Raw genomic sequence first — 27,909 nt, forward strand, 5'->3', positions numbered from 1 at the left:
ATGCTAAGGTTAGCCTTTCGGGTTGGATTCTAAACAGGCAGACCAATATTTGGCGGTCTCTGGAATGACCCTATGGGGCCAGATCCTGTCTGCACTGATAGCTTAATCTGCACTTACAACACATAGAGAACTCACAGTGGTTGGAGTCCGAGGAACAAATCCTCCCTTATTCAGACTTGTAGCAGTATTACCTAGGGAACTTTCTCCATTGGGTATTGTCAAATTATGTGTTGTGTTCCCTGTTGAACCAGGTTTATATATAGGAACCACAGAACAAATGGTAACCGGGACAGTGAGAAAATCTGGGGCACTAGGAGCTGTGGGGTGAATAGGGGCACAAATGCCCGAATTCTCTCCTATCGGGTTGTAATTCATGCTGACTGGGTTGACTCAAGTCAGAATTTGTATTTACTGGTTTGGTAGCTACTCCAACGTACTCCCATCACCACTGCCACTTCCTCCTTGAACTTGAGACTCTTTATACGGAGGAGGGCGTTCTGAGAACAATGCATTCAGGAGACTATTGCTAGAGTCACTATTAATGACCTAACTCATATAGTTTGGCTGCTTTGGCTTTTCCTCTTTCCTATTCCTATTCCTTTTCCTCTCCTTCTCTTTCTCAGATTTTTCACTGGTTAATTCAGGGTATATACTGACTCCCTCTATCATGTTAGTTCTATATTTCGACCTAGTATTATCATAAGTACGCTTAGCCTTTCAGGCTCTTCCCTGATACATTTCTTTTTCCCTAGCATGAGCCGCATGCTCCCAATCATAAAGTAGTTCAAAAGATGCATGCTAGGAGGCAGTTTCATCTCATATAGTATCTTCCTCAAATGTTCTATAATTCTCAAACTAAATGTACCATAGCCAGGAAATACGAGTGCACCTTCTTTCTCTATTAATGTACCATTATTTAAGCCAAATACATGTGTGAAGACCTATATTTATCATCATATAGTGAGTAGGGGTATCTTCAGGTGATGCCTAATAGTTCTATAATTCTCAAACTAAATGTACCATAGCCTGGAAATACGAGTGCACCTTCTTTCTCTATTAGTGTACCATTATTTAAGCCAAATACATGTGTGAAGTCCTATATTTATCATCATATAGTGAGTAGGGGTATCTTCAGATGATGCCTAACAGGAATTGTTACATCACCCCTAATTAGATCTAATATGACCCTAAATTACATCATTTTTCAAGACTATTTCTCTGCAATCGCAATTTGATGTCTGCTCTGAACCAGTAAGTAATTATTTACCCACAATTCTCGTTCGGGAGCAACAGCAAATACCAGTGCAGCACCCTATGCCGTAGACAACCAATAACAGTGTGGCTCCACACCAACTGACCAATCTCAGGGCAGCACTCTATGATGTCAATCTAACTCATTGCAGCAGGTCACCCTCCCTTAGAGTTTCATAACCTCTCTCTTTTCAATGCTAAGCATTCAATACAAAACATAAAGCCATTTCAACAAATAACATTGTCTGCACAACTAAAGAATCAATTGTATTTAATCATGCAAGAAACAATATGGAAACGCACCTTCCTGCCTAATCTAATTCACACACGAATGAAACCTCAACCTGCAGGGTATCACTCAGATTATTACAGCTTCTCCCTGTGCACTCGGATTCACTATAGCAGCCACACAATCGCGCAACGATAAATGTCCCTATCTCAATTGCGCAGTTGACGATGTCTCACAACGAGCACCACAAAACATAGCAGACAATTACAATATAGTGTATTCTTTTTAATATTATCCTGGTATCTTAGGCCACATTGGACCGACTAACACATACAACTTCCCTGAATTAACCGTCACTCTCACTCAACATTCAGAACAACTCAGAAAAACACCACACAATCCCCACAAAAACACTACAAGCTAAGCGTAATCTACTGCAATGCGCAAACCTATTAATACTCACTCCTGGGCTGTTACAACTCTTTCCTGAACCGCTGGAACTCCATCGATCCTCTCAACCGAAATATGGGTTCTAAGGGTTGGGGCTGGGTCTGAGCAAAACTAAACAGGGTATTCTAACTCCCTTTACTTCAATAACTAACCCTCTTCGTTTTGCTACCTTCTGAATGAACACAGCGCCATTCTTCTTATTTCTTCTGGGGATGGACCTTTCCATTTGCCTGAGAGGTAAAAGGGATTTAACATTAATCAAACCATTCCGCTAAAGTTTAGTTCAATTGGTCACACAATGAGGACCAAGAACCAATGGGTAAGGTTAAATGGGTTTATTACAAGTTCAATACCGAACTGATGTAAATGAATCTCCACAGGGAAACCAAAACTTTGAATGAAATTACATCTTAGTAGCATAAAGCATACAAGAAATTCAGTTGCAGCAATAGAAAAGATGAAATATAGGATGTGATGATCAGTGTACATGTTTCGATCCTCCTGTCTATGCATGAATAAATCTAAAGTTGCCTAAACTAGTACTAAACTAAAGTTGGAAAACTGGGGAAACCTAGTTAAATCAGGAAATGCAGGAAGGTGTCAGCATAGTGGAGACTTCAGTAGAAGTTGTCTAAATCAGGACAATGCATAGCATAAAGCCACATTATGGAGATATCAGCAGAGAGGGCTGTACCACTCTGAAGCCAAAGAGTATCTGCTCTAAAAACTAATAGTGTGAACACCAACTAAACCTACAGCACGTTTGAGAATTCCACATCATCAACTCCAGTAGTTTTCCACCTTCTCACAGTAGAAATTGGCAACTTCACTTGATTTCCCAATCCTACTGTTTGAACATTAGGATGACCTTAGATGTCTCCCTGCTCCTGATGCAACATGACTATCACTAACACACAATATGCCCTTCTCTAGCTATGAGATAATGTGAACGCACCTGCAAAAGAACGAACATTGCAGTGCACACATTGAAGGTTAAATATTGAAGACCAAATGCTTAAGGCCTTTGGTTAAGATAACTTAGTGGGACAGTTAATTTGCATTTTATATATATGATTACATGTGCACATACACTTACAGGATAAATGCAAAACATTATTGAAAAAGTACATTAATACATAAAAAATAAAATTTCAGTAAAAGCAATATCACTTGAAATACACAAATACAAGTGTGAACGAGAACTACAATTGGTAACATTATAATGAAGACATTGGAGTACACCCTTATATAAATCCCTCATTTCTACAGTGAATGCAGTATGTTTGGAGTCGTACTTTATATTAATAAGGTTAAGGCACGCAGCAGATATATTGTGCTAATGCATGTAAATATTGTTCTTCTGTGATATATATAGGGGTGGAGCTTAAAATGTGTGTTTCCAGTGTCCACTAAGGCCAACGCCCATCTTTGGGAGCTTCAAGTCTGCAGTCTATCACAGCTTGCACTGCAGTTCTCAGTAGGTTATTTAATAGTAGGAAGCAATCAGGTAAGGCTTTTGCATTCAATTTTCTGACCTTGTTGTAACCCACTCAATGGGCCTCTACCTGCCAGGGTCACAGGGTGTTCTCCTACCTATTCCAAGATCTGGGCCTGATCTCATAAGGATTTCAATAAGAGAGCACAAGCCATCACCCTCGGTGAGCAAGTTGACCATCGGGCTCCTCTTGTCCATGTCAGAGTGAAATAGAGATCTGGTTGAGGCATGGACCCTGGGCCCCCACTGGCCTGTCCACGGACAACACACAAGCTGAATGTGATAGCTGTGAGATATACATGACCAAAAGGAGCTCGGGGAGGATAGTGAGTGCCTTTTCAGTAGCTAAGTACATCCCAAGGACCGGTGTAGGCCACTTGTTGCCCATATACCCCATAGCTATAAAGTGGAAAATACGTTTTTGTTACATTTATTCTACTTTTGAAAACATGAAGCAACATAAACCATTGCTGAAAGAATAATTCTGGAGTTACCTAATTTATTGGTGCCATCACATTCATCTTTCTGTTTCAGTCTCATCTTCAGGTCCCCGTTCTCCTTTTGCAACCTGAAATCTGAAGCAAGAGGAGTTACAAGAAAAGGAAGCCATTAGAGTGAAATGCAAAGGTGAAGATATGCGATAACGAGGAAGTGGTCAATATTTCAAATGGTCCTTCTACATCGCGACAAAACAGATCATCACAGTCCTTGTGATTGTCATGTCTTCAGTTCCTCCTCTGCCTATTCTATGAAGAATGATGTATTCCTCTGTTTTATTTTATTTAAAAAACATCCATGACAGTCAATGAAACATAAAGTTTGTTAATCCAAACTGTGAATTTGTACAATATTAAAACATTCAGGTTAGTCTCAGTTTTTTTTTTTTCCTTTTAAAATTTTTATTGATCAGTTAATAACATGAAAATGAACAAAACAACAAAATAGGCAAACATAGGAATAGATTCATAACGTACATTTGAAATTATAACTACCAGATAGGTCATTACAGCATAATGATATTATCATTGCAACAAGACGTCTAGATGTTGAAGCATAGGATGCCATATTTTCAGTCCTAATTTTTTCTTTTTCACTGACTTTAAGCGATACAAATTATATTCAAAATAAAATACATTGTAGAATTTAGCTCTCCACATTTCATACGCTGGTGCCTCTGGCTTCATCCACATTGTGGCTATACACAGTCTAGCCACCGCCATTGCCATAAAGATAAAATAGCGATTAGAGTGATTATTCTGCGTAGGTTCTAACTCATCACAAACCCCAAAAAGCAACATTTGCCGGCTTATTACACAGAGTACCTTAGTTGTTTCTAGCAAAAATCGTTCGATACATAGAAAAAGCGGATTTAGTGCATTGCAATCAAAAAAAATATGAACAACATCCGCTTCTCCCATTTGACATCTAAAACATTTACCGTCATATTTATTGCCCCACTTCATCATTTTAACTGGTGTATGATACAGATAAAAAAGCGTTTTGTAGTGTTGTGTACGCAGATTTGCAGACAAAATTACTTAATTTGCCAAATCTATTGAAGTTTGTACTGTGAAACCAGAGTTATCTAACCAACCCTGCCTTTTGGAATCTTGGAGATCTAAATCGTCTCGTTGCTTAGAAAGTAACATTTCATATAGCGTCCCTATCTTTGCCTTTTTATACATGGCTACAATAAACTCATTACGCGAAATAACCTGTAGCCAAGCATGTTTATGTAAAAAATCATGTAGCTGTAGATATTTAAAAAAATTGTTCTTGGTTATTGTATATGTTGCCATTAAATCCGAAAAGGCCATCAATACACCATCCTTATATATATCGCCAAAGCAGCAGATCCCGTTATTTCTCCAATCTTTCATCTTTGAATCCCAAAAAATACCCAGGAATAATTCCGTAGAATCCAGTGGTGTATGAAAATGTATCCGTTTTATGGCCAGGATTTTACATAACATTTTCCACCCCTTATAGACTGCAAACATAATTTTAAATCTAGTCCATTTGTAATAGCTTGGCTCAAAAAATGTCAGCAAAGCTAAACGGGCCGAATCTTCTACAAGCATCTGGTAAATATCAGGAACTTCAAACGATCGAGCGGCCCCCCCTATGTGGTAAATAAATAAATAATACCCTATTTTTGATAGCATAACAGATAGCTCAATAAATAAGAGTCAAGATTCGAGGTAGTAGGAGTTTCTGCAGGTTTATTACAGCATAAGGACAGGATCAGGACAACCTGCATAGGAATAGGACAATAAGGCCCGGCAGCTGCCGGGGCTGGGTCTGGGATGAGCGCGCTAACATTTAATAACAAAACATTGACTTATATACATAGCGCAAACACATAGCAGTACATTGCAGTAGGCGTGACAGTAGGTGGAGTAGGAGGCGTGACGCGTAGCAGTCGCGAGAGATAACAGTAAAAAGAGGTGTAACTGGGAGTATACATAGACATGTGGTGCAAACGTAACAGAATATGTCATGAATGGGCGGAAACATTGGAGGGGGCTACCTAAGGAGCCGGGACCTCTAACCTAATGGTGCGCGAAAACTAGCAATGACGTGTTACTAGGAGAAGCTGGGGGCTACGAACTCTGTGCTAGGAGCAGAGACTAAAGTCTGGAGGGTCGGAGCGACATGAACCTAAACCCTATCTGGTATTTACTGTTTAGGGAACATGTTGATATAAACTAGAAGTCATGAGGGGAAAAGCTAACCTGATTCTAAGACTGGACCATGCATTATTCTACATGTAGTGCGTGATGAAGAATATTAAATGACCATTTAAATACAGTATTTCTCTAACATGGAGACGAGAAGGCTAGACAATGACGGAAACTATTGATGCAGTTCAATAGCTTAGGAATGCAGAGGAGGAGGACTGAACTGATAGCCGGAACTATAACATACTTTTGGCAGACTCAGAGGCAGAGCCGGGGTGCACCGGGTACTGCAAGGCAGGAAGTAAGTGAAGGGTCGAGGATACAGGTGGGGGCTGTATCGCTCCTCAGCGAGGCTTTCAGAAGACAGGAGCTGAATCTGTGGTCCGGGCCCTTTTGAGGCCTGGAAACGGGGACTTTATAATTGAATAACGTGCACACTGAGAAACGTGGCAACATTACTTACATAGGCCTGATATTCGTAGTATTCACGAGGACTGGAAACTAACATACTAGAGGTGGACACAACTGCAATTGCGTCTTTAATCAGAAATGGGGAATAACATATGCATATTGGTCATGCACACATAACATATGATGGATGGGGCGTAGGGACACAGAACATGGCAAAATTTACTTTTCCACATTCCCTCCTTGTCACTACGTTTCCATCAGGAAACATCAATATTCATGATACCGTCTATCATTTCATACAGTACCATTTGCTCGTCTCGAATTGTCTTGGAACGGGATTTAGAACGGGGCTTGGGACGGGGAGTACAAGAGGTAGCACACATGCTGCAAATCGCAGGGCCACATTGTATACAGAGGCAGCAGCTAAATATGATCGCTACTGCAATACCTAGAAAGGACAGGACTTTCCAACCCCATGCGGAAATTATATTCCAGAACCAACCTGACCATGTCCAGGTGCCTGGATCTTGGTGTAACAGATGGGCAATTTTATGGAGTCTGGTTATAGCTGAATAAACAGACGGCGCGTTATTTGGAATGAAAATACAACAACTGGATCCGAGAATTCTACAGGCCCCGCCCCTATCGGCCAGTATGACGTCAAGGACGAGACGATTCTGTAAAACGACAATTCTCATAAAGGATTGCTCTTCAGTTAAGTTACCTAGAGCGGAGGCAGTCTCATCTACTACTGCTTCAAGGGTTCTGGTTAACCTACGAATAAGTTTACTATTTACAATTGTACCTAAATAAGGGAAAACACCTTTATCTATATCAATGAATTGCTCTGCAGCGGTTTCAGTATAATCGACAATCGGGAGATTTCTCTTGTGTCTAGTGTGTACTAAGAAAGAATTCCTATGATAGTCAGGTGGGGCTAGAAAAACAGGTGGCAGTAGGAAAGCAATGTAACAGGTTCCCTCCCAATCGAGGGGCAGACGGACATATGCAGTTTGACCACAAATAAAATAAGAATGACGTGAAGCTTTGAGAATAGATTTCCCACTGTCACTATACTGGATAACAGTAGTACATTCACTATGACCTATATGTACAGAACCATAACTACGGACACATAATTCGCCTTTGACTGGTAGTACTGAAATAGCAGGTGAATCTGGAGTAGTATCAGACTGAACATTCAGAACCATGAAATTCGACGAATAATTTCCTAAATTATATACTTCGTTTTCTAGATCTAGACCTGTTCTGTGGGGGAAACCTTGCTTGTCTGGGAAACATGTACTGTTAAGAAAAGACATATCTGTTGAGGATGACGTTAGCGTGGACCATGCTCCACACGAACCATTGTGTGAGAATGGATAAGGAAAGAGTGGCAGAACTCCCTTCGGTGTCTGGAAAGGGGGGAGTCGACCACACACCCAACAATTAGTGGCATTGCTGGTCTGGTGTGAATAATGTAACATACGGATAAATGTATTATTACGCATGGCGAGGCGGTATGCATATTCGTGAGGAGGCAGATCACTAAACGTGTGCTCTACTGTAGCATGAGCAGACATATTTACATGAGGAACTGAAAAACACAGGTAGAAAGCATAGCTGGTGCAGGAAATCATTATGCTGAGAAATAATACGAAACTCAGAAAAACGATACATTTAATTGAGCTTTGACTGACTCTCTCACTATGGGGGTCTATTTTATACATGTCAGAAACAGTCTAACCGTTTCACCTAGGGGAGGACTTATACAATCAAACTGGCTGACTTATTAGACCTAAGCTTTAACTTATACTCCTGTTGCGGAGTTTTCTCTAACAAGGGAGGGGTTGTAATAAAGTCTTGTGCGGGACAGTCCTTTAAAACAATGTTCTGGCAATCCTTCGAATCCTGGGAAATGTTCTTGGAAATGTTTTTGAAGACTGGATTAGATCCTTTGAAAAGTTTTACATGAGAAAGGTGGACCCACCCCTTCCTGCCTTCCAACTTGACGGCAGTTCGGGTGGTCAAGAGGACCTGACGTGGCTCCTTCCAACGTGGTTCCAGCGGACTTGATCTGTCGAAATTTCTGATCAGCACTAGGGAGCCTGGAACGATCTCGTGCGGTGCCACCTCGGTATTGTCTGGAAATGCGGCGGCAACCTGTGAACGACATGAGTTGAGGGCAGACATCAAGGAAGCTAGGTAATCTGTCAGCATATTACATGAAACATCGGTAATACTTCGGGGTCTAGGAGTACCCCACATGTTAGGGGGGCGGCCGAAAACGACCTCATACGGGGACAGACCTGATCTGGAATGTGCAACCATACGCATGTAAAACAGAGCGACTGGCAAAGCTACTAACCAGTCCACACCCTTGTCTTTACATACTTTTGCTATACGGATTTTCAGAGTCTGATTATGCCTTTCGACTAGTCCAGCTGCTTCTGGATGGCGTACACAATGGAACTTCCACTGGTACCCTAACAACAGGGAAACGTGTTTCATGAGTTCAGATGAGAATGGCTGGCCGTTATCAGAATATACGACTCTAGGGAGTCCATATCTAGGGAAGAATTCACGAACCAACTGCTTGGCAGTGGTCGCGGCTGTATAATCTGGGACTGGATATGCTTCTGTCCATCTGGACAAGGCGCATACAACTACAAGGACATACTTGAAACCTCGACATCGCTCCATTTGAATATAATCCATCTGGAGGACCTCAAAAGGGTGGTCAGGGGGCTGGAAACCACCTTGTTCCACCGGGACACTTTTACCTGGATTAAACTGGCAACATATCATACAGATTACTGGAATGTCTGGAGTCTGTGCTGTAAGCTTGGCTGTGCGGTCTGCTAAATCATTACCTTGGGAAATAGTGTTAGTGACTTTCGTATGTGCTTTGCACTTCATGATAGCAATAGATGTCGGTAATTGTATGGCATCTAACAGGGCTTGAATAAGGAGACCATGCTGAATCTTGGTTCCATGAGAAGTCATGAAACCTCTCTCCTGCCAGAGCACTCCGAAGTCGTGTACAACTCCGAATGCGTAACGTGAATCTGTGTAAACATTAACTTTCAGGTTCTTGGCATGTATACAGGCTTGTGTCAGAGCGACTAGCTCTGCTGCTTGAGCGGACAGGGTATCAATACGGTGTGTTTCAATAACTTCGGTGTCGGTAGTCACTGCATACGCGGCGACTAGTTCTCCTGTACTAGTTCTCATACATGAACCATCCACATAAAGTGTCAGGTCAGGATCAGGTAACGGAATATCTGTCAGGTCTTGTCTTGGCTTTGTCGTAATGTTAACTACTTCCACACAATCATGTGTGTCTGGATTTGAACTAACTGATGGTAACAGTGTAGCAGGATTCAGGACGTTGCAGCGTCTAATTTCTATGTGTGGCTGGAACAGTGTCAATTCATAACCTGTTAAACGTGCAATTGTCAAGTGCTGAGTTTGTGTTCGGTTTAAAAGAACTTCTACTGAATGTGGGACCTGTACTGTCAGGGAATGTCCTAAAACTATAGAATCACTTTGTCTGATAGCTAGTGCTGTGGCTGCAACTGACTTGAGGCACGCAGGCAACGCCTGGGCGACTGGATCTAATGTGCTCGAAAAATAAGCACAGGGCTTGTATTGACCTGCTTGATCTTGTGTGAGAACAGATAATGCTGTACCTTCGCGTTCTGTAACGAAAAGTGTAAAAGGCTTACTGTAGTTCGGTGTAGCTAGAACTGGAGCTTGACATAGGGCTTTCTTTAACTCGTTGAAACTAAGTGTATGGTCAGATGTCCAAGGGAGGACAGTCGATACGGCTGCCTCCTGTGTCGTTAACTGTATCAGTGGCTTGGCTAGGAATGCATACTGGGGAATCCATTGTCTACAATAAGAAGTAAGGCCGATAAAAGCACGTACCTCCTTCTGGGTTCTGGGCTGGGGAAGACTCGCTATTAACTGGATACGGTCGGGTGTCAACTGCCTACCCCTCTTGGACAGCAAGTGTCCTAAGTATACCACTTGCTGGACACAGAATTGAAGCTTCGAAGGTGACACCTTGTGCCCCATCTCAGCTAGAAAATACAGAACTGTAAGTGATGCTCGCTCGCAGTCACGTTCAGAACGGGCTGTGATCAGTAGATCATCGACATACTGGAGCAGGGCAGTGTCAGTTGGCATGTGAATGTTGTCTAGTTGTCTCTTGAGTGCTTGACTGTAAATACTAGGGCTTTCTATGAAACCTTGAGGAGCGCGTGTAAACATATAGCTCCTTCCATTTAAACAGAATCCGAAAAGAAACTGGCTGTCTGGATGAATTGGAACACTAAAAAATGCATTCTTGAGGTCAATAACAGTGAAAAACATGGCTTCGGAATCAACGGCTGTTAACAGGGAAGAAATGTCTGGGACAACTGGATACTGAGGAATAATACATTTATTAAGCTCTCGTAAATCAATCACTAATCGATATACTGGGGGTGCATTTGGATCAGTACGTTTCATGACTGGAATGATCGGAGAATTACATACATTGGAGTCAGTTTCTACAACTACTCCTTGAGCCATGAGCTCGTCAATAATTTTGGATAAGGCTGCTACAGCCTCAGGTGGCAATCTGTACTGTCTGATTCGTGGTAATACTACGCCTGGTTTGAGAGTCACACGATAGGGTGTGATTTGCATGTAACCTACATCAGTTGGACCTTGCGCCCATAAATGCTGCGGAACCTTAGACAATCTGGAATCAAAATCTCGTAATACATAGTGACCCTTGAAGTCACGTAGGAACAGACGTATTCCCTCTGGGGAACAGCAAATAACTGCACCTAATTCTTTCAATGTCTTAATGCCTAATAGATTTTCTGGACATGACTTAGTAAGTAACAGATCAGTAGTACGGGACAATGGACCTACTTCTAGAGTAACTGGCTTAGATATTTCATTAACTATGGGTTTTCCTGAAAATCCAAGGGAAACATTTCTTGAGCCTGAGAGCGGAGCCCCTGGAACTTCGGCGTGACTAATTGTGGTCCTACTTGCCCCTGTATCGATCAAAAACTTTCTGTCTTTCCCTAATACTTGACTATGTACGTAGGGACCTTCTTGGTCTACAGGTATCTCGATGAGAGGCAAGCCTACCTCCCTCTCTAGGCTGTTTCATGAATATGACTGATACTCTGGATACTCGGACTGTGCATACTGGTACATCTGCGATGTAACGTGCTGTGTTGCAGCAATAGGCTGCGGTACTGTAACTGTCTGTGGTGCATTCTGTGACTGAGGAGTCTGTGAAACTTGTTCTTGTCTCGGCGGACGTGGTCTTTCTTTAGTCTTACCAGTAGCTATGTTATGTTTCAGAACTGCACACTCGTTTATAAAATGACCTGGCTGTTTACAATAATTGCAGTTCCCTTTAACGGGAGCTGCAGGATGACTGGCTTGATTCTGACCTCTCTTCTGACTGTCTTGAGGAATAGATTGTGCAACTAGCACTTTCATTTTCGTGTCTTTCATACGTTTTCTTTCGTGTTCTTGCTCTTCTCTAATTCTATTCTGGTGATACTGGAGCATCTGGAGCATCTGGGACGGAGTATTTGCTTGCCAGGTGCTTTCGACTTTCAAAACTCGGTTTTTAATTTGTGGACTTGAATTCTCGACTAATTTGGTAACGAAAAGATGAGGGTACGACTCACTACTTGTCTTGAGACCACTGTTGATACTGAAACATTTCTCAAATCTAGAATAAAAATCACTGATGTCTTCATCTTGTTTCTGTTTACAGGCTGAGATTGCATCCCAGTCTTCTTTCCTAGTTGTCAATAATCTGGGTAAAACTTGAATCAATAATTCTGGTAATTCTTTACATTTATCTCCAAGACCGGTACCTGGTACTCGTGCCTTGTCTTCAGCTTCTAGAGCTGTCCAATCGATCTTTTTCTCTCCCACCTCCCATTCTTTTTCCTTTAACTTTTCATACACCCCTGCGGGTAGCAGGACCTTTAACATTTTAATGATATCTGGGTAAGTGTATTCTCCCATACGGAGCATGTCTTTTAATTCTCTATGGAACCCCGCTGGATCTTTGTCATGACAGGGAATTAATTTCTTCATTTCAAGGAGTTCCATCTTTGATATTGGAGTGTATACAAACACTCGTTGCATTACGCCACCCGCCCCTTGGACTGGGTGGACTTCTCGTAGCGGATTCTGTCTGTCTATGTAGAATGGTTTACTTTCTGGGGGTGAGACATGAACAAAATGCGGGTTCAGGAACGTTCTATACTTGTGACGCTGTTCTAGAATGACACTTATTAAATCGGTACCTAGACCTCTCCATCTGTACTGGAGTAACTCGTTCAGGATATCATGTAACGGGCCTGGATCAGAATGTTGACCCTCATACAGGGTAATGAGGTGTTGGATCATATACATACCCACCAGTCGTTGCTCGGCTGGGGGCAGTTTCAGAAACATTTGTGCCACTATTTCGTCTGGAAAAGTGGTAGAATCAGTAATCCATCGGACTGCTGATCGGGCTAGTTCTTGTTCGTGCATGGTACTTAATTCGCTATAACCGACTCGTGATTTCAGAATGTGGTCGGTAGCTTGAAATACTTGCTCTAAAGAGCCTCGTTCTGGTGCTGGATGGTGAAAAATAGACTTAGGTTCTGGACGTAAATGGCGATCTGGAAATCTGGATTTTCCTACATACGCTATTCTGGCGGGATTCTCGTCTTCCTCTTCAGGATCAGAGACACTTTCTTTCTCGCTTACTTGTGCTGCTTTACGCTGTTCCTGTAACCTTATTATTTCTTTACGAATTTTCTTGTACATACTTTCCATGGCACTAATGGTCTTGTGCTTACCCTCGGCTATATTATCACTCCACCTTGTTAGGATTCTCATTTCGGCGGGATCTTTAGACGGGTAATCTTGTTCTCTTATTAAACAATTGATCAGGAACTTTAATATCATGAGCTGAATCTCGGCTTTCCTTTGAGACATAATCTCGCCAATACTTTCTGGATCATCCCCTGTACGGATGAAACGATATATTCTGTCTAGATCTTCTTTCATATTTGGTAAGGTGACTAGATACTCGGTCACCCTTCTTACGCGTACGGAATATAAAACCATATTATACTCGCCTGGGACTGTGTCATAGACACATTCGGCAAGGGCTTGTCTGATTTCTGTAACAGACTTATTACTTTTGGGAGTACGCTGTGATGCTTGAGCATGTAATTCGAGTGCTGATAAACGCTTGCGTGGCGGCGGGGTTTGAGGAGGACCTCCTCCTACGGCCCCTAGACTGGAATCGTCGACTGACATTCTTCGTGCTTGCAGGGTCGGTAATTGTAACGTGGGCTGAACTTGTATGGCAGGCTGACCCGGGGGTACCGTAACAGGTACTCCGGTGTCTGGAGGAACGGGAAGTGCCTGATTTACAGGGACAGGTGGAGCGCGAACAGGATTTGCATATTCTGGAACTGTGTCGTCCAAATAGGACGAAATAAAAATATCAGCTGCGGTCGGTTTGTGACGTAGCTTGGTCGGAACTAATGGTGGCGGGAAATTACTGGGTGCCTCTGGGGTCGCTTTCGGCAAGCCTTCGGCAAGGAGAGGATACATACCCTTAATAAGGGCATGCCTCTGTCTGTCTGACTGTTCGACTTTGACTTGTTCACCTATCTCGATTAATTCTCTTTCTTGGGCTCGTTCTTGGGATTCTCTACTTAACTCTGACTTTCTGACTTCCTTTTCCGTTCTTCTATGCGCTTCCTTACGCCATAACTCGATGGCATCTTTCTGTGACTGTCTGGCTTTCTTTTTCCATAATGCTTCTTCTACTCGCATGATACATTCGGCATCCCATGTACCCGATACGGGCCATCTATACTTTTCTTCTAACTGTTTGGTATACTCTACCCATAAATCTAGATATAATATGGCGCTTATGCCATGTTTCTGATACATAAAGTGACCTGGACTGTCCCTAGGCGGAACAGGAACTGCTGCTTCCAGCAGACCCTTTCTAGTTTTTAACTGACGTAACTTGGAAAAGAGCGGCATTCTAAACTTGAATCGGAACACAATACAATACACGAAAAACAATAACAATTGGGAAAACAATTCAGGCATACCACGACGTTGAAAATACATTAAACAACATTATAAATAACATTTCGAACAGAATACTACCTGAAAATACTGAAAACAGAAACAGAACAGAATTCTCGAGAACGGAACAGACTAGAGTTACTGGATGCACTGTTGTAACAGTACGGAACATACCGGTCCCATAAAGGAACGCATCAAGACCCGTATCCACCTAGGTGAACACTTCGTTTGTGGGCTTGGGTACCACCAACCCACGGACCAGGAGTCAATTTAGACTGACCCTGTCTAGACACTACCCCAGCAATGGTACTCACCGGGCAGCACGGAACGGAAAGCCTCGGACGGGACTGGACTACGACGGACTTCGGACTTCAGTTACGGGTGGGCCTCCGGATACCTCGGACCTTGGACTCTCGGCTTGGGCTCTGGTCGGGACTCGCCGCGTTCCTCCACCGTCTCGTTCGGATGCTGGACCGCCTCCTCCGTCTCCTCCGTGGGCCTGAGGGATACTTGGAGCAGAAATATCTGCCAGTGCACGGTATGGTTCCGTCACGACTGCAGAGGGTCAGGGGGTCGGCGTGGCTTCACCGACGCGTGGGGAAAGGGCAAGTCCCTATTCGGGCGCCATTATGTGGTAAATAAATAAATAATACCCTATTTTTGATAGCATAACAGATAGCTCAATAAATAAGAGTCAAGATTCGAGGTAGTAGGAGTTTCTGCAGGTTTATTACAGCATAAGGACAGGATCAGGACAACCTGCATAGGAATAGGACAATAAGGCCCGGCAGCTGCCGGGGCTGGGTCTGGGATGAGCGCGCTAACATTTAATAACAAAACATTGACTTATATACATAGCGCAAACACATAGCAGTACATTGCAGTAGGCGTGACAGTAGGTGGAGTAGGAGGCGTGACGCGTAGCAGTCGCGAGAGATAACAGTAAAAAGAGGTGTAACTGGGAGTATACATAGACATGTGGTGCAAACGTAACAGAATATGTCATGAATGGGCGGAAACATTGGAGGGGGCTACCTAAGGAGCCGGGACCTCTAACCTAATGGTGCGCGAAAACTAGCAATGACGTGTTACTAGGAGAAGCTGGGGGCTACGAACTCTGTGCTAGGAGCAGAGACTAAAGTCTGGAGGGTCGGAGCGACATGAACCTAAACCCTATCTGGTATTTACTGTTTAGGGAACATGTTGATATAAACTAGAAGTCATGAGGGGAAAAGCTAACCTGATTCTAAGACTGGACCATGCATTATTCTACATGTAGTGCGTGATGAAGAATATTAAATGACCATTTAAATACAGTATTTCTCTAACATGGAGACGAGAAGGCTAGACAATGACGGAAACTATTGATGCAGTTCAATAGCTTAGGAATGCAGAGGAGGAGGACTGAACTGATAGCCGGAACTATAACATACTTTTGGCAGACTCAGAGGCAGAGCCGGGGTGCACCGGGTACTGCAAGGCAGGAAGTAAGTGAAGGGTCGAGGATACAGGTGGGGGCTGTATCGCTCCTCAGCGAGGCTTTCAGAAGACAGGAGCTGAATCTGTGGTCCGGGCCCTTTTGAGGCCTGGAAACGGGGACTTTATAATTGAATAACGTGCACACTGAGAAACGTGGCAACATTACTTACATAGGCCTGATATTCGTAGTATTCACGAGGACTGGAAACTAACATACTAGAGGTGGACACAACTGCAATTGCGTCTTTAATCAGAAATGGGGAATAACATATGCATATTGGTCATGCACACATAACATATGATGGATGGGGCGTAGGGACACAGAACATGGCAAAATTTACTTTTCCACACCTATTAGCATATACTTTGAATTTTGAATAAGACAAGCTAAATAATATAACAGAAAGTTAGGAACGCCCCACCCTCCCCGGGACAATGGAAGCAGCATATATTTTGATGCCCGACGTGCTTTTTTCCACCCCCAGATAAACCTGACAGTAACAGACTGAAGTTGCGATAATTGAGGCCGTGTAAGCTCTGAAGGGACTGTCCGGAAGTAGTAAAGTACTTTAGGAAGAATGCACATTATCAATACATTTCGACACCCTACCATTGACAGATGAAGACATTCTACCTTTTCTAATTGTTTTTTAACCGATCCTACAGTATCGGACCAGTTCACTTCTACTATTTCCTGAACAGACATTCTAATTTTAATCCCCAGATACTTAGCCTCCGGTGTTACACGGGGTTAGCCAGGACACAATCAAGTCGTACACACGACTTGCATTTTAGAAGTATTTAACTAGTATCCGGCGACCTGTCCAAATCTTTGCGTTACATTGTCTACCTCTCTTAACGCAGACTCGGATCAGATGTCACAACTGCGATGTTGTCCGAATAAGCTGAAACACGTATTTTGTGCCCACCAACTAACAATGATTGAATAAAAGTGGTAGACTCCAATGCCTGTAATAATGGTTCTATATAAATAGCAATGAGCAAAGGGGAGCACGGACATCCCGTTGTGTTCCCATAGTTATATGTACAGACGACGAATCATGTCCCATAGCACATATTTTAGCACAAGGGCTCTTATACATAGTGCGTATTGCCTGCATAAAGCCAGGTCCACACCCCATCCTGTGCATTATAACCCATAAAGAGGCCCATGTAACACGATCGCGTCGGCATTAATTGAAGATATAGGCCTATATGACCCGGGAGAACTAGGGGGCTTATCCTTCTTTTTAAAAACTACTATATTAGCATCCTCCCATGAAACCGGGGGGTTTTCCACCTTGAGCAGTTATAAAAGTACTAAGCATATCTTCTTTAATAATTTCAAATAATAAACGATAAACCTCGAGAGGGAGTTTATCCGGACCAGCTTCTTTCCCAAGTGCCAACTCATCCATTGCTAACTGTAAATCCAACATAGAAATTGCAGCTTCTAATTTCTCCCTCTCAAGATACCCCAGTTTACGGAAATCGAAATCCTGAAGGTAAGCCGCAATTGATTCCTCAGAGACCGTATCTTGAGTATAAACTTCTTGATAATAACTGCAGAAAACCTCCAAAATGTCCTCCATAGTTTCCACCATATCCCCGCTTGCATTTTCTAATGCCTCAATGCGCTGCGCCGCCTGTCTACCCCGCATCCTTTGTGCTAAGCATCTGCCCGTGGCCTCCCCATATTCATATCTTTCATTTTTATAGGCCTGATGTTGGGCAGCAATATCCTGACTCCATATCCCATTTATCCTAGCCTTACAGCAAGAAACCTTAGTTTGTGCTGCACGGGAATCAGATTTGGAGCGAATTATAGCAGTAAGCTCACATTCAGCCTTTCAGAGTTCCTCAATTAGACCGTTTATCACAGCTTTTTGTTCTTTTTGGTTGGCCCAACCATAACTACATATTTCCCCCCGAAGTCCCACCTTAAACGAGTCCCAGATCATAGTTTGAAAAGCAGAGCTGCGATTCCATTTTAAAACTGCTTAGCCCATGCCTTAATAAGATTTATAAATTGCTGATCACAAATAATTTTTTATTGAAAGTAAATGCGCGGACTTCCTGCACCATATTACAGCATGTCAAGTCTAATACCACCGGGCTGTGATCAGAAGTTATTCGCAGCATTACTTGCATATTTGCACCTACGGTGAGAAGTCGGGGAAGAAACATGTAGTCTAATCTTACTAGTTTAGCATGGGGAGAAGAAACAAAAGTATATCCCGGATTGCCGGGTTGTAAAATAACCCACCCGTCAATCAACCCATGTTGCAGTAACAGCTGCCGTAGAGCACCGTACACCTTTGGTTTGCGACCTTTATAGTTCTGGGAAGCAAGATTCCAAGTTTTAACGTCACCATGTATATTGAAATCCCCAAGTATTATCAGAGGGGTCGCCCACTGTGCCAATTCTACATTTAAAAATTCAAACATTTCAGCCTCGTCAAGATTAGAGCCATACACTGTGCATATTGTAATCTTGTTCATTCCGATTATACACTCAGTAATTGCCCACCACCCAAAGTTATCCACCCGCATCCTACCCGTTCCTGCAACCCCCTGACTCCCCAAAATCGCAACCCCTCTATTCATAGTAGCTTGTTTTGAAGCAGCTAGTAGCGTAAACCCCATGAAGCTAAAATGTTGTGATTAGACCATGGAATATGGGTTTCCTGCAAACAAAAAACATCAGGATTGATAAAGTCTCCGTTTGTTTGGATGGAATTGGTGCTATAGTTTTCGTGACCCTAAAATGAAACTGTGAAAGGGGGGTAGAGCTTGTGCTCTACATGCACTGAAGTATGGCACCTGGATTGAGAATGATTGACTCTCTAGACTTAGCTGATCTGATTGGATCCCCTGATTATGATCATGTTTATAACTGTATGGCAGTGGCAGCTCCTCCACTAAGGAAAAGGAGCGTCCACCCACTGCCTTGAAAAAAGGAAAAAAGTAAAAAATAAAATGACAATAAGGTAATGTTATTATCATTTTATTTTGTCCTCCTGCTGTGGCAGCTTTGCATGACAGGGCGGGCTGCAGAGCAGGGGAGGAGTTGTAGAACCCTTCTGAGGTGCACAGTAACTATTTGGTCGGGCCTCTCAGGCAGCCCAAAACAGTCAAGCACACTTTCCCTGTTCTCAATGAAGGCTGAATTACAGCCTGCATGGAGAATATGCCCACCCATCCAGCCGCTGACTGAGTGCCGTGTCACGGCACACAGACCAATCACAACCCTGAATTGAAGCATTTTGATTGGTCAGGGGAGCCTGGGCGTGCTTCACTCTGAGACGGAGGAGAGCAGGAGGGAAGGCATGGAACCTGGAGGCAAGTGAAGTGTATTTTTTTTAAATGTTATATTGGGCCCGCACACATTTCCACCAACCCTCCCCGCACCCGCCCCGTAACGCACTAGCCGTGCAGGCTCCCACTGCTGTATGTTGCATTTACAAGCAACAGGCCTTTTGGTCCCAGTGGCCAGTAGACACACACACTGTGCCATATTTATAACTGAAAAATAGTCCTTTTTGCAAATGGGGGAAATTTAAAGTGAAGAAAATGTTTTCTATGAAACAATGAGTATTAATGTCTTTTTCCAATTTCAACTAAGCCAAATAACTCTGAATGTTTTATGAAGCATGCTTATTCACGTGAAATTCCTACCATTTAAACAAATATATTTTTCTGTTATAAATATGCCACAATGTCTACAGGCCAATGGGAGCAAGATGATTGGTGTTTGTAAATGTGACACTTGGACATGGGAGAATCCAAATAAACAAAGGTAACTCTTCAGTTTAATTTTCTTGTTACAGTGCCATATTTTTAAGTGAAAAATACCGCCATTACTTTAAGTTGGAGACATTTAAAGTGCAGAAAAAGGTTCCATATTTTGGACTTTTTTGCAGAACATTTTTCTGCACTTTAAATTTCTCCTAATTGTGTTATACATGTAATGGTGCCACATATGGTGGCAAAAGGTATGTCTTGTGCCACAAGTAAATACAACACTGTCTCTCAGTCACCCGTACACATATATCCCATTCATATGAACACATGTTCATACATCCCCAAAACCATGCTTTCACTGACCCACATGCAAAAACAACAGTTGATGGACAGAATGCAGAACAATGTCATACATTCACCCCAGTACAGAGATCTGGGCCTAAATCCATCTTTTTTTGCTCACCACACCACCCCAGTTCAGACATGGCCATATGCAAATCAGCCTTGACCCCGTGCCTCATGGGAACAGTCCAGCCCGAACTGCCAAGCCATGTCTTCGCTGGGCCGTAATCAAGCATCCTAGGACCGGTTTCTGGCTATCAGCCGTCTTTAGCCAGGATAGCTTGACTCCAGTGGCGTGGAGAGCAAGGGACCAACGTCTGGGCATACCCTTCCCACATAAGGTGAACAGCAAAACACATAAGATGATGGACGGAATGTTGCACAATGGCACAACTACCAAGCCATGTCTTCCCTGGACCGGAATCAAGCATCCTAGGACCGGTTTCTGGCTATCAGCCGTCTTCAGCCAGGATAGCTTGACTCCAGTGGCGTGGAGAGCACAGGACTCACGCCTGAGCATACCCGTCCCACTCGGGGTGACAAATGCAAAAACAACAGTTGATGGACAGAAAGCGGAACAATGTCATACATTCACCCCAGTGCAGAGATCTGGGCCTGTTTTTGGCTAATCAGCCGTCATCAGCCAGGCAAGCTGATGACGGCTCACCAAGCCATACCAGTTCAGACATGGCCATATGCAAATCAGTCTTGACCCTGTGCCTCATGGGAACAGTCCAGACCGAACTGCCAAGCCATGTCTTCCCTGGACCGGAATCAAGCATCCTAGGACCGGTTTCTGGCTATCAGCCGTCTTCAGCCAGGATAGCTTGACTCCAGTGGCGTAGTGAGCAGGGGACCCACGTCTGGGCATACCCTTCCCACATAGGGTGAAATAGGAACTAAACTACATGGCGCCCAATGTTTGGTAAGGCACTAATTTAACGCTCGGTACTAAAGTAACTGAGTTGTGCTTTTCTCAGAGACCTCTTTTTTCTGTAATACTCCAATAGACATCTGGAGTGGGTAAAAGCATAATATCCGCCATAGCTGAGTAGGACGAAAAATCCTATGTATTAGCTTTTTGGTTTGTTCAACGTTGAAGGATACAGTGTACCAAAATATTGTGCACCTTATCTTTGTTTCCTTGAAACTTGCTGTGCAAACTTTCAGTCAACAAAATGGCTGACGAAGATAATCCTGGGGCCAGTGGAGCTACAGGCGACAACGCCGTACAAGCTTTAAACTATACAGGTTTCCAAGAAACCGATGAGGATGCTATATGCATTCCTATAAATTTAAGGAAAGCCATCACTATAAAATGTATAAAAAATAGCCTAACATTGAGAGGTGGTAGGATAGTTTTTGTGATGGAGGCACATGAATATCACCAGACAGAGGTCTTCTATTCATGGATAGTCTTCCCCAAAGCAAATCCAGTAACACATGTTTCACTTCAACAAAGAAGATGAACCGCCAGAGGAATACATTTCTTTCGAGGATATTGAAAATCCACTAACTTACCAGGAGCATGAGGTCTGGTTTAAAGGCACCCTAAAATATTTAAATCACATTACCAGGTTCGATCCACTAGGTAAACCAGGAGCAACATGGCCGGTCTTGGACAGCTATAGACCACATCCTGACATTAATGTAATGACAGATGTAGAATTACGAACTCAATTAGAAGAGTTAATCAAAATTTATAGACAATTGGTTCAATATGTCATGCGGACTCTGACAACCTGCAATAATGATTCCACAACATACCCTTCACCAGGGGAATACACTAAAAATTACACCACAGACTCTACACTCAGTCATTGTAAATTACCTGCAAAATGGGAACAAATTGAATTTTGGATAGCTAAAATAATTACTCAAATCGAAGCAGTATTTCCTAATACTACCCATCATGAGAAACACAGAATTTTAACAATCTGTTTACCAATGGGGCTCACACCACATCTGGAGGACTGCACCACTTGGGCTACCGTCTTTGCTGCTATCTACACTAAAACACACGCTGTTGCGTCTATGACGGTAATACCTGACGTCCTGATACAGATACAAAATGAATACGGGGCAGAGCCTGCTTTAAATTTGGGTATGAAATTACTGAAAGATTTCAAACAGGTCTCAACAATAATATTAGCCAATATTAAAGGTGAAGCAGCATCTGTGGCGATCCACCAGAAATTATGGGGAATTTAATGTAACTGAGCAACCACAAGAACTAGCCAGAATAATTGAAAAATTCAATGAAGAATTAGGCAGAGACAGTTTGGGTGGGAAACCAGTTAAACCCCAACTGTCCGAAAGTTCTGAAAAGGTCTTTACAAAAAACACTCCTACTCCTGCTAAGAAGAAGTGGGAAAACACCCCCACGTACCCTGGTCTCTGCCGCCCACAGTATTCTCCCCATCATCCTGGACTTGCTCAATGCCTCCCTTTCCACAGGCACTGTTCCACCTCCTTGTAAACGAGCAATGGTCAGGGCGCTTCTAAAAAAACAAATCTGGACCCCAACAACCCCAGTAACTATTGCCCCATCTCCCTGCTCCCCTGGATGAGTAAAATCGTGGAGAAGCACGTCAACAAGGTCTTGACTGAGTTTCTCGAGATCAACCATCTACTCGATCCCTCTCAGACGGGCTTCCGTCCCCTGCATGGGACCGAGACCGCCCTAGTCGCAGTGACAGAAGAAGCCAGGGGGATCTTGGATCGGGGAGGATCGGTGGCAGTCATCCTCTTGGATCTCAGCACCGCCTTTGACACGGTGAACCACAGAATTCTATTGCATCGACTCCTCAGTTTGGGAGTCTCAGGGACAGCAATCGTCTGGCTTAAATCTTTTCTAAACGACCGGTCTTTTCAGGTTTTTGAGGGCGATACCATCTCCTCCAGCAAACCCCTGGGCTGTGGGGTGCCGCAGGGCTCCTCTCTGAGCCCGACGCAATTTAATGTCTACATGAGTCCACTAGCTGAGATAGTCCGTCTGTTCAGGATAAAGATCATTACATATGCCGACGACACTCAGCTAGTGGTGTCCCTCAACCAGCTAGATACTCACAAAGCACAGGTCAACCTGAGGGACTGTCTAGAAGAAGTCAACAACTGGATGACCTCCTCTTGCCTCAAATTAAATGGAGACAAGACGGAGCTAATGCTCCTCGGTAGCTTCCCGGCCCCTTCGATAAACTCACTCTGACCCACCTGCCTTGGCCCTCCCCCTATACCCAAAGACACTATAAAAAGCCTCGGTGTCTGGCTGGACAAATCACTCAGCTTTAACTGTCAAGCGGCCAAACTATCAGCCACCTGCTTCGGGCTTATCAGGCTTCTCCGGAAGATCCTCCCCCTCCTGCCCTTTGGGGCAAGACAGACCGTAGTTCAAGGCCTAATCCAGTCCCGCCTTGATTTTGGCAATGCCCTCTACCTAAGAGCCCCCCAAAATACCCTATGAAAGCTCCAGATAATACAAAACTGTGCTGCTCGAACTCTGCTTCAGCTTCCCCGCCGTATTTCAGCCAAGCCCAGTCTGAGAAACCTTCATTGGCTTCCTGTCAGGGAGAGAATTGATTTTAAGACCCTCTGCATCTCCCACCAAGCTTTTTGGAAAACAGGTGCTGCCATTAACCACTCCTTGATCACACCCTACCACCCCACCAAACAGCTCCGCTCGGCACACTCATTCTTCGCTACAGTCCCTAGGATCGAGAGCTCAAGATGCGGGGGGCGGTCATTCTCCTATAACGCGGCCCAACAGTGGAACTCTCTCCCTCTCTGTCTGAGATCCGAGCCCAACCTTCTCCTATTCCACAAACATCTAAAAACCTTCCTTTTTAAGAAATCTGAATAAAACCTCTTATTAGCAGCTTTACCCGAAAGCACCACTCATTTTAGCGCTAGGACGCCTCAGGGAAGCTACTGCGCTTTACAAATTTTCCTTTCCTTTCATTTCATTTCACTAAACAAACTTCTAAAGAGAAGCGCTCTCATTCCAGGGGTAGGTCTCCTCAATGGGTGCCCTCTGAAAGGAGGTATATCCTCAGGAATGGGGATAATTTGAGAAAACCTGATAGATATCAAGATACTGATACACATTCCTCTCGTACCTTTCAGACTTCATCACAGAAATCCAAAAGAAGAGGACGGTCAGAACACAAGGAAGAACACGTGAAATCCATAGACGACCAACATGTTCAGAAAAACAAGAAACCTCAATTCACCAAAAAGAAGGTAGCAGGTCTAAAAATCAGACATGCTGAGGATCTTGAGGACACAACACCATAGCTCGCAAGAACTTGAAGGATCATCTGTAGACAGTGGACTTGAATGAATTCATTCAAGTTGAAACTACAGATACCAGGGTTAGTTCTCCACATAAGTTATATGAAATACCATTCCGGATGGAGGGAGACATACCAAGAAAGATAAGAGCACGGTATACACCTGTTACAACGCAATTTTTACTCCGCACTACCACTACAACGCGACCATTACTCCGCATACCATTACAACGCATTGCGCTGGGGGGCGCTCTAGGATAGGGAATAAGTTTAATTTTCTATCCAACACCTTCCCTAGTGTCCACGGGGACTGGAGTTGGAATAGAAAATTATACTTACCACTATCCAGCACCTCTAAGCGCTATGCGTTGTAACGGTATTCGTTGTAAATACCGCGTTGTAATGGTATGCGGAGTAAAAGTATGCGTTGTAACGTCATACATCCTAAGAGCACTCTTTTGGGATCGACTTTCTGAGGGTTATGACATTCTTCTAGCTGAACAAGACTGACCACCAGAATTTGTCAGGGAGTGCCCACATGGCGAAGATATCATTATGCCAGTCTTCTCAAACCACATTCCAATTCATTTAAAATATACCTATGCCAGGAAATGGGCAGTTGCCCAGGCTCCTCCATTATGCACAAATCATGTTGGATGGGATGAGGATTCTCCTCACCACAAAATCCAGTTAAAAAATCAACCAACTGCACAAAGGCAGTAGCCATTTAAGCAAGAAGCTAAAAAACAGGTCAGGGAGGTCTTAGATCAACTTGAATATCAGGGGTGATTGAAACATGCACCTCGCCAATGAACAATCCTTTGTTTCCGCTCTCCAAACCAGACAATACATATTGTCTAGTATTGGCATTTCTACAATACGAAAAAGAATGGCCTCTGCCTACTGAAATTCTACCTCTAGAGCAGTATGAATGTATAATTTATACTGACGGATCAGCTCAACCCGCTACAGGGGGAAACGAGCCTATAGTGCGGCGTGCGCGATCGTTAAAGATCGTTGGTGCAATGTCAAATTCCGACCAATGGTCATTAAAACTCAATCTCTAGGAGATTGTACAGCACAGTGAGCTGAACTACGAGCATTCAAGATGGCACTTAAAAATACAGACCACGAATTACCCATACTCATAGTCTGCAATTCGTATTATTGTGTTCAATCTTACAATGAATACTTGCAGAACTGGATTCAAAATGGTTACAAAGATGCAAAATGTGGCACAATCAAGCATAAAATGCTTTGGGAACAAGTAGTTTAGTTATGACAAGGACTACAAAACACTCACATGATACATATGTTGAGTCATCAACGTGATGGCGTTCATGTTGAAGGGAATTCATTGACTGATGAAGTCGCGAAGACAGCTGTGCAAACGGCTTCCGTAACTGCAATCACTCATTCAAAAACAAAAATAGATGGAGAAATAATGCTAGCTGTCAATGCTTCAAGCAAAGACAGTGGTAAAACATTACCTGAAGGGTTTCCACTCAAATACTCATATGTAACTGATACAAACAATCTTCCGTTTGCTTGAAACCCTGGAGTGGGGGATAGAGTATTTCCAAAATGGAACACAGATTAGGACTAATTTTAGCAACACATGAAGGGCTTGCCTCTGCACATGCAGGTGTTTCAGCCACAGTGTCATTATTATTAGAATCTGGTGGCCGCGCATGAGGAAACAAACCAGAAACTATGTTTTGGAATGTGAAATATGCCAAAAGATGAAAGTCTCTACTGTGAAATGTCCTGCGCAGATGCCCCTGTTAATTTCAGATAAACCATTAGCTTGCGTTTACCTGGACCACTGCGGTCCCTTACAGAGGGATGGTAACTATAAATATATCATGGTCGCAGTGGATTCGTGTTCAAGATTCAGTTGGATGTGGCCCAAGCGCTCGGCTGACGCTCGAACTGTTATAAAAGATTTGCGAGTCTTTACCGCACATACGCAGTTGGCACGCTACATTCTGACCAGGGTCCTGCATTTAGCTCTCAAGCTTACAAGGCCATGGCCAAATTTGCGGCTGCATTGCGGTACTCTTGTCCATTCCATCCTGAGGGAAATTCGGTTGTGGAGAGAAAAAACTGGGACATTAAGCAATCTATAACAGCTATGGTATTAGGCTCGGGTGACGGGTGGGTCAACATCTAATAAGTGTCCAACTTAGTCTTAACAATCTGCCAAGAAGTTCTCTTGAGGGTATCACTCCATATGAAGTCCATTTTGGGAACAGAATGTTAGTAGCGGACCTCGATTGTCAGACTTCAGTTGTAGACCAAAAACCTTTTGATATCAAAGACCGTTTGGCTGTTTTACAGGACTTAAATGAAATAAGAAAGAAACAAAGTAACGTGTTCCTGAAGCCAACCACCACTGAAGAGAAACTGACCGTCCCAGCAATGCCTGTCTGGATTCCTAAGCTTGGGGATCTAGTCAGAGAAAAGATCGTGGACAAGAAGGAATTTGGGCCTTCTTACAAACAACCAGTACCTGTCCTAGCAATCCATAGATCAAAAACAGTATTACTGCCGCCCCTTGCTGGTAAAAAGGAGAACAGGTTTGTGTCTTTCGACCTTGTCAAACCACATCATGTGGCCGATAATAAGCAGTAGGCCAAGTGGACTCTGCCAATGTAGCAGATGACCAGCTCATCACCTTTGAAGAACCTGTTTGTGAAATGAAGGACTAAGCAATAAAGCTATGGAACTTGTACCTCTTGAGACCCAAAAAACAGTTCGGCAAGAAAACCTGTCTACAACGAGGTAGTATCTGACTACACAAATGTAACAAGTTATCCTGAGGTTTTAGCAATTTCAACGAATCCTGATGCAATCCCAACAATTGACAGAACTGCCTCTGGCTATTTCATTATATTTTATATGTTTTCCGAGGATCCCAGCAAGCCTGAAATGACGCCAGTAAAAAGAACTTTGAAAGAACAAGCAACAGACCTTTTTCATGACCTGGAAAAGACTTATCTGGTTTTGCCACGGATTGAACTTTGGATTGTGTTAGGTGTGATTTTTCTCATACTATGGTTGACTCTAGTATTAACTTTGGGAATGCTGATAAATGGAAGATATGTCAAAATGGACACAGCATGTAAGAACATCAACGTACTCCCCAAGCCACACAAATCATCTCATCGTGAACAAAGAGACTTGTCATCAGTGAACATCAAAGCCATTCCTATACCTGCGGGTATAGCTTGGGATAGAACTGATTATGACATTTTTGGCACGTCAGAGCTGTTGAAGATTCCAAACTTATTCAAGATTTCATTAAGTGACTTTGTTTCATCAGGTACCTTTTCTGATGATTGGGACTTCGTTAATAACATGATGTCAGACTTAGAAATGTCTGCAGTTTTTACAAATCATGAA

The 27,909-nt window shown here is 43.2% G+C and overlaps 1 protein-coding gene across 1 annotated transcript in view; it reads right to left on the reverse strand.

Annotated features, from left to right (window-relative positions):
• Positions 1 to 27,909, reverse strand: part of LOC144767758 (killer cell lectin-like receptor subfamily B member 1B allele C) — a 322,370-nt gene that overhangs the window by 138,723 nt on the left and 155,738 nt on the right. Inside the window, exon 3 of the mRNA XM_078651145.1 lies at positions 3,920 to 4,000. Coding sequence (XP_078507271.1) covers positions 3,920 to 4,000 — 81 coding nt within the window. The remainder of the gene's footprint in view (positions 1 to 3,919; positions 4,001 to 27,909) is intronic.

The sequence above is a fragment of the Lissotriton helveticus genome, chromosome 7 (assembly GCF_964261635.1).
Source record: "Lissotriton helveticus chromosome 7, aLisHel1.1, whole genome shotgun sequence".
Taxonomy (NCBI): Eukaryota; Metazoa; Chordata; class Amphibia; order Caudata; family Salamandridae; genus Lissotriton; species Lissotriton helveticus.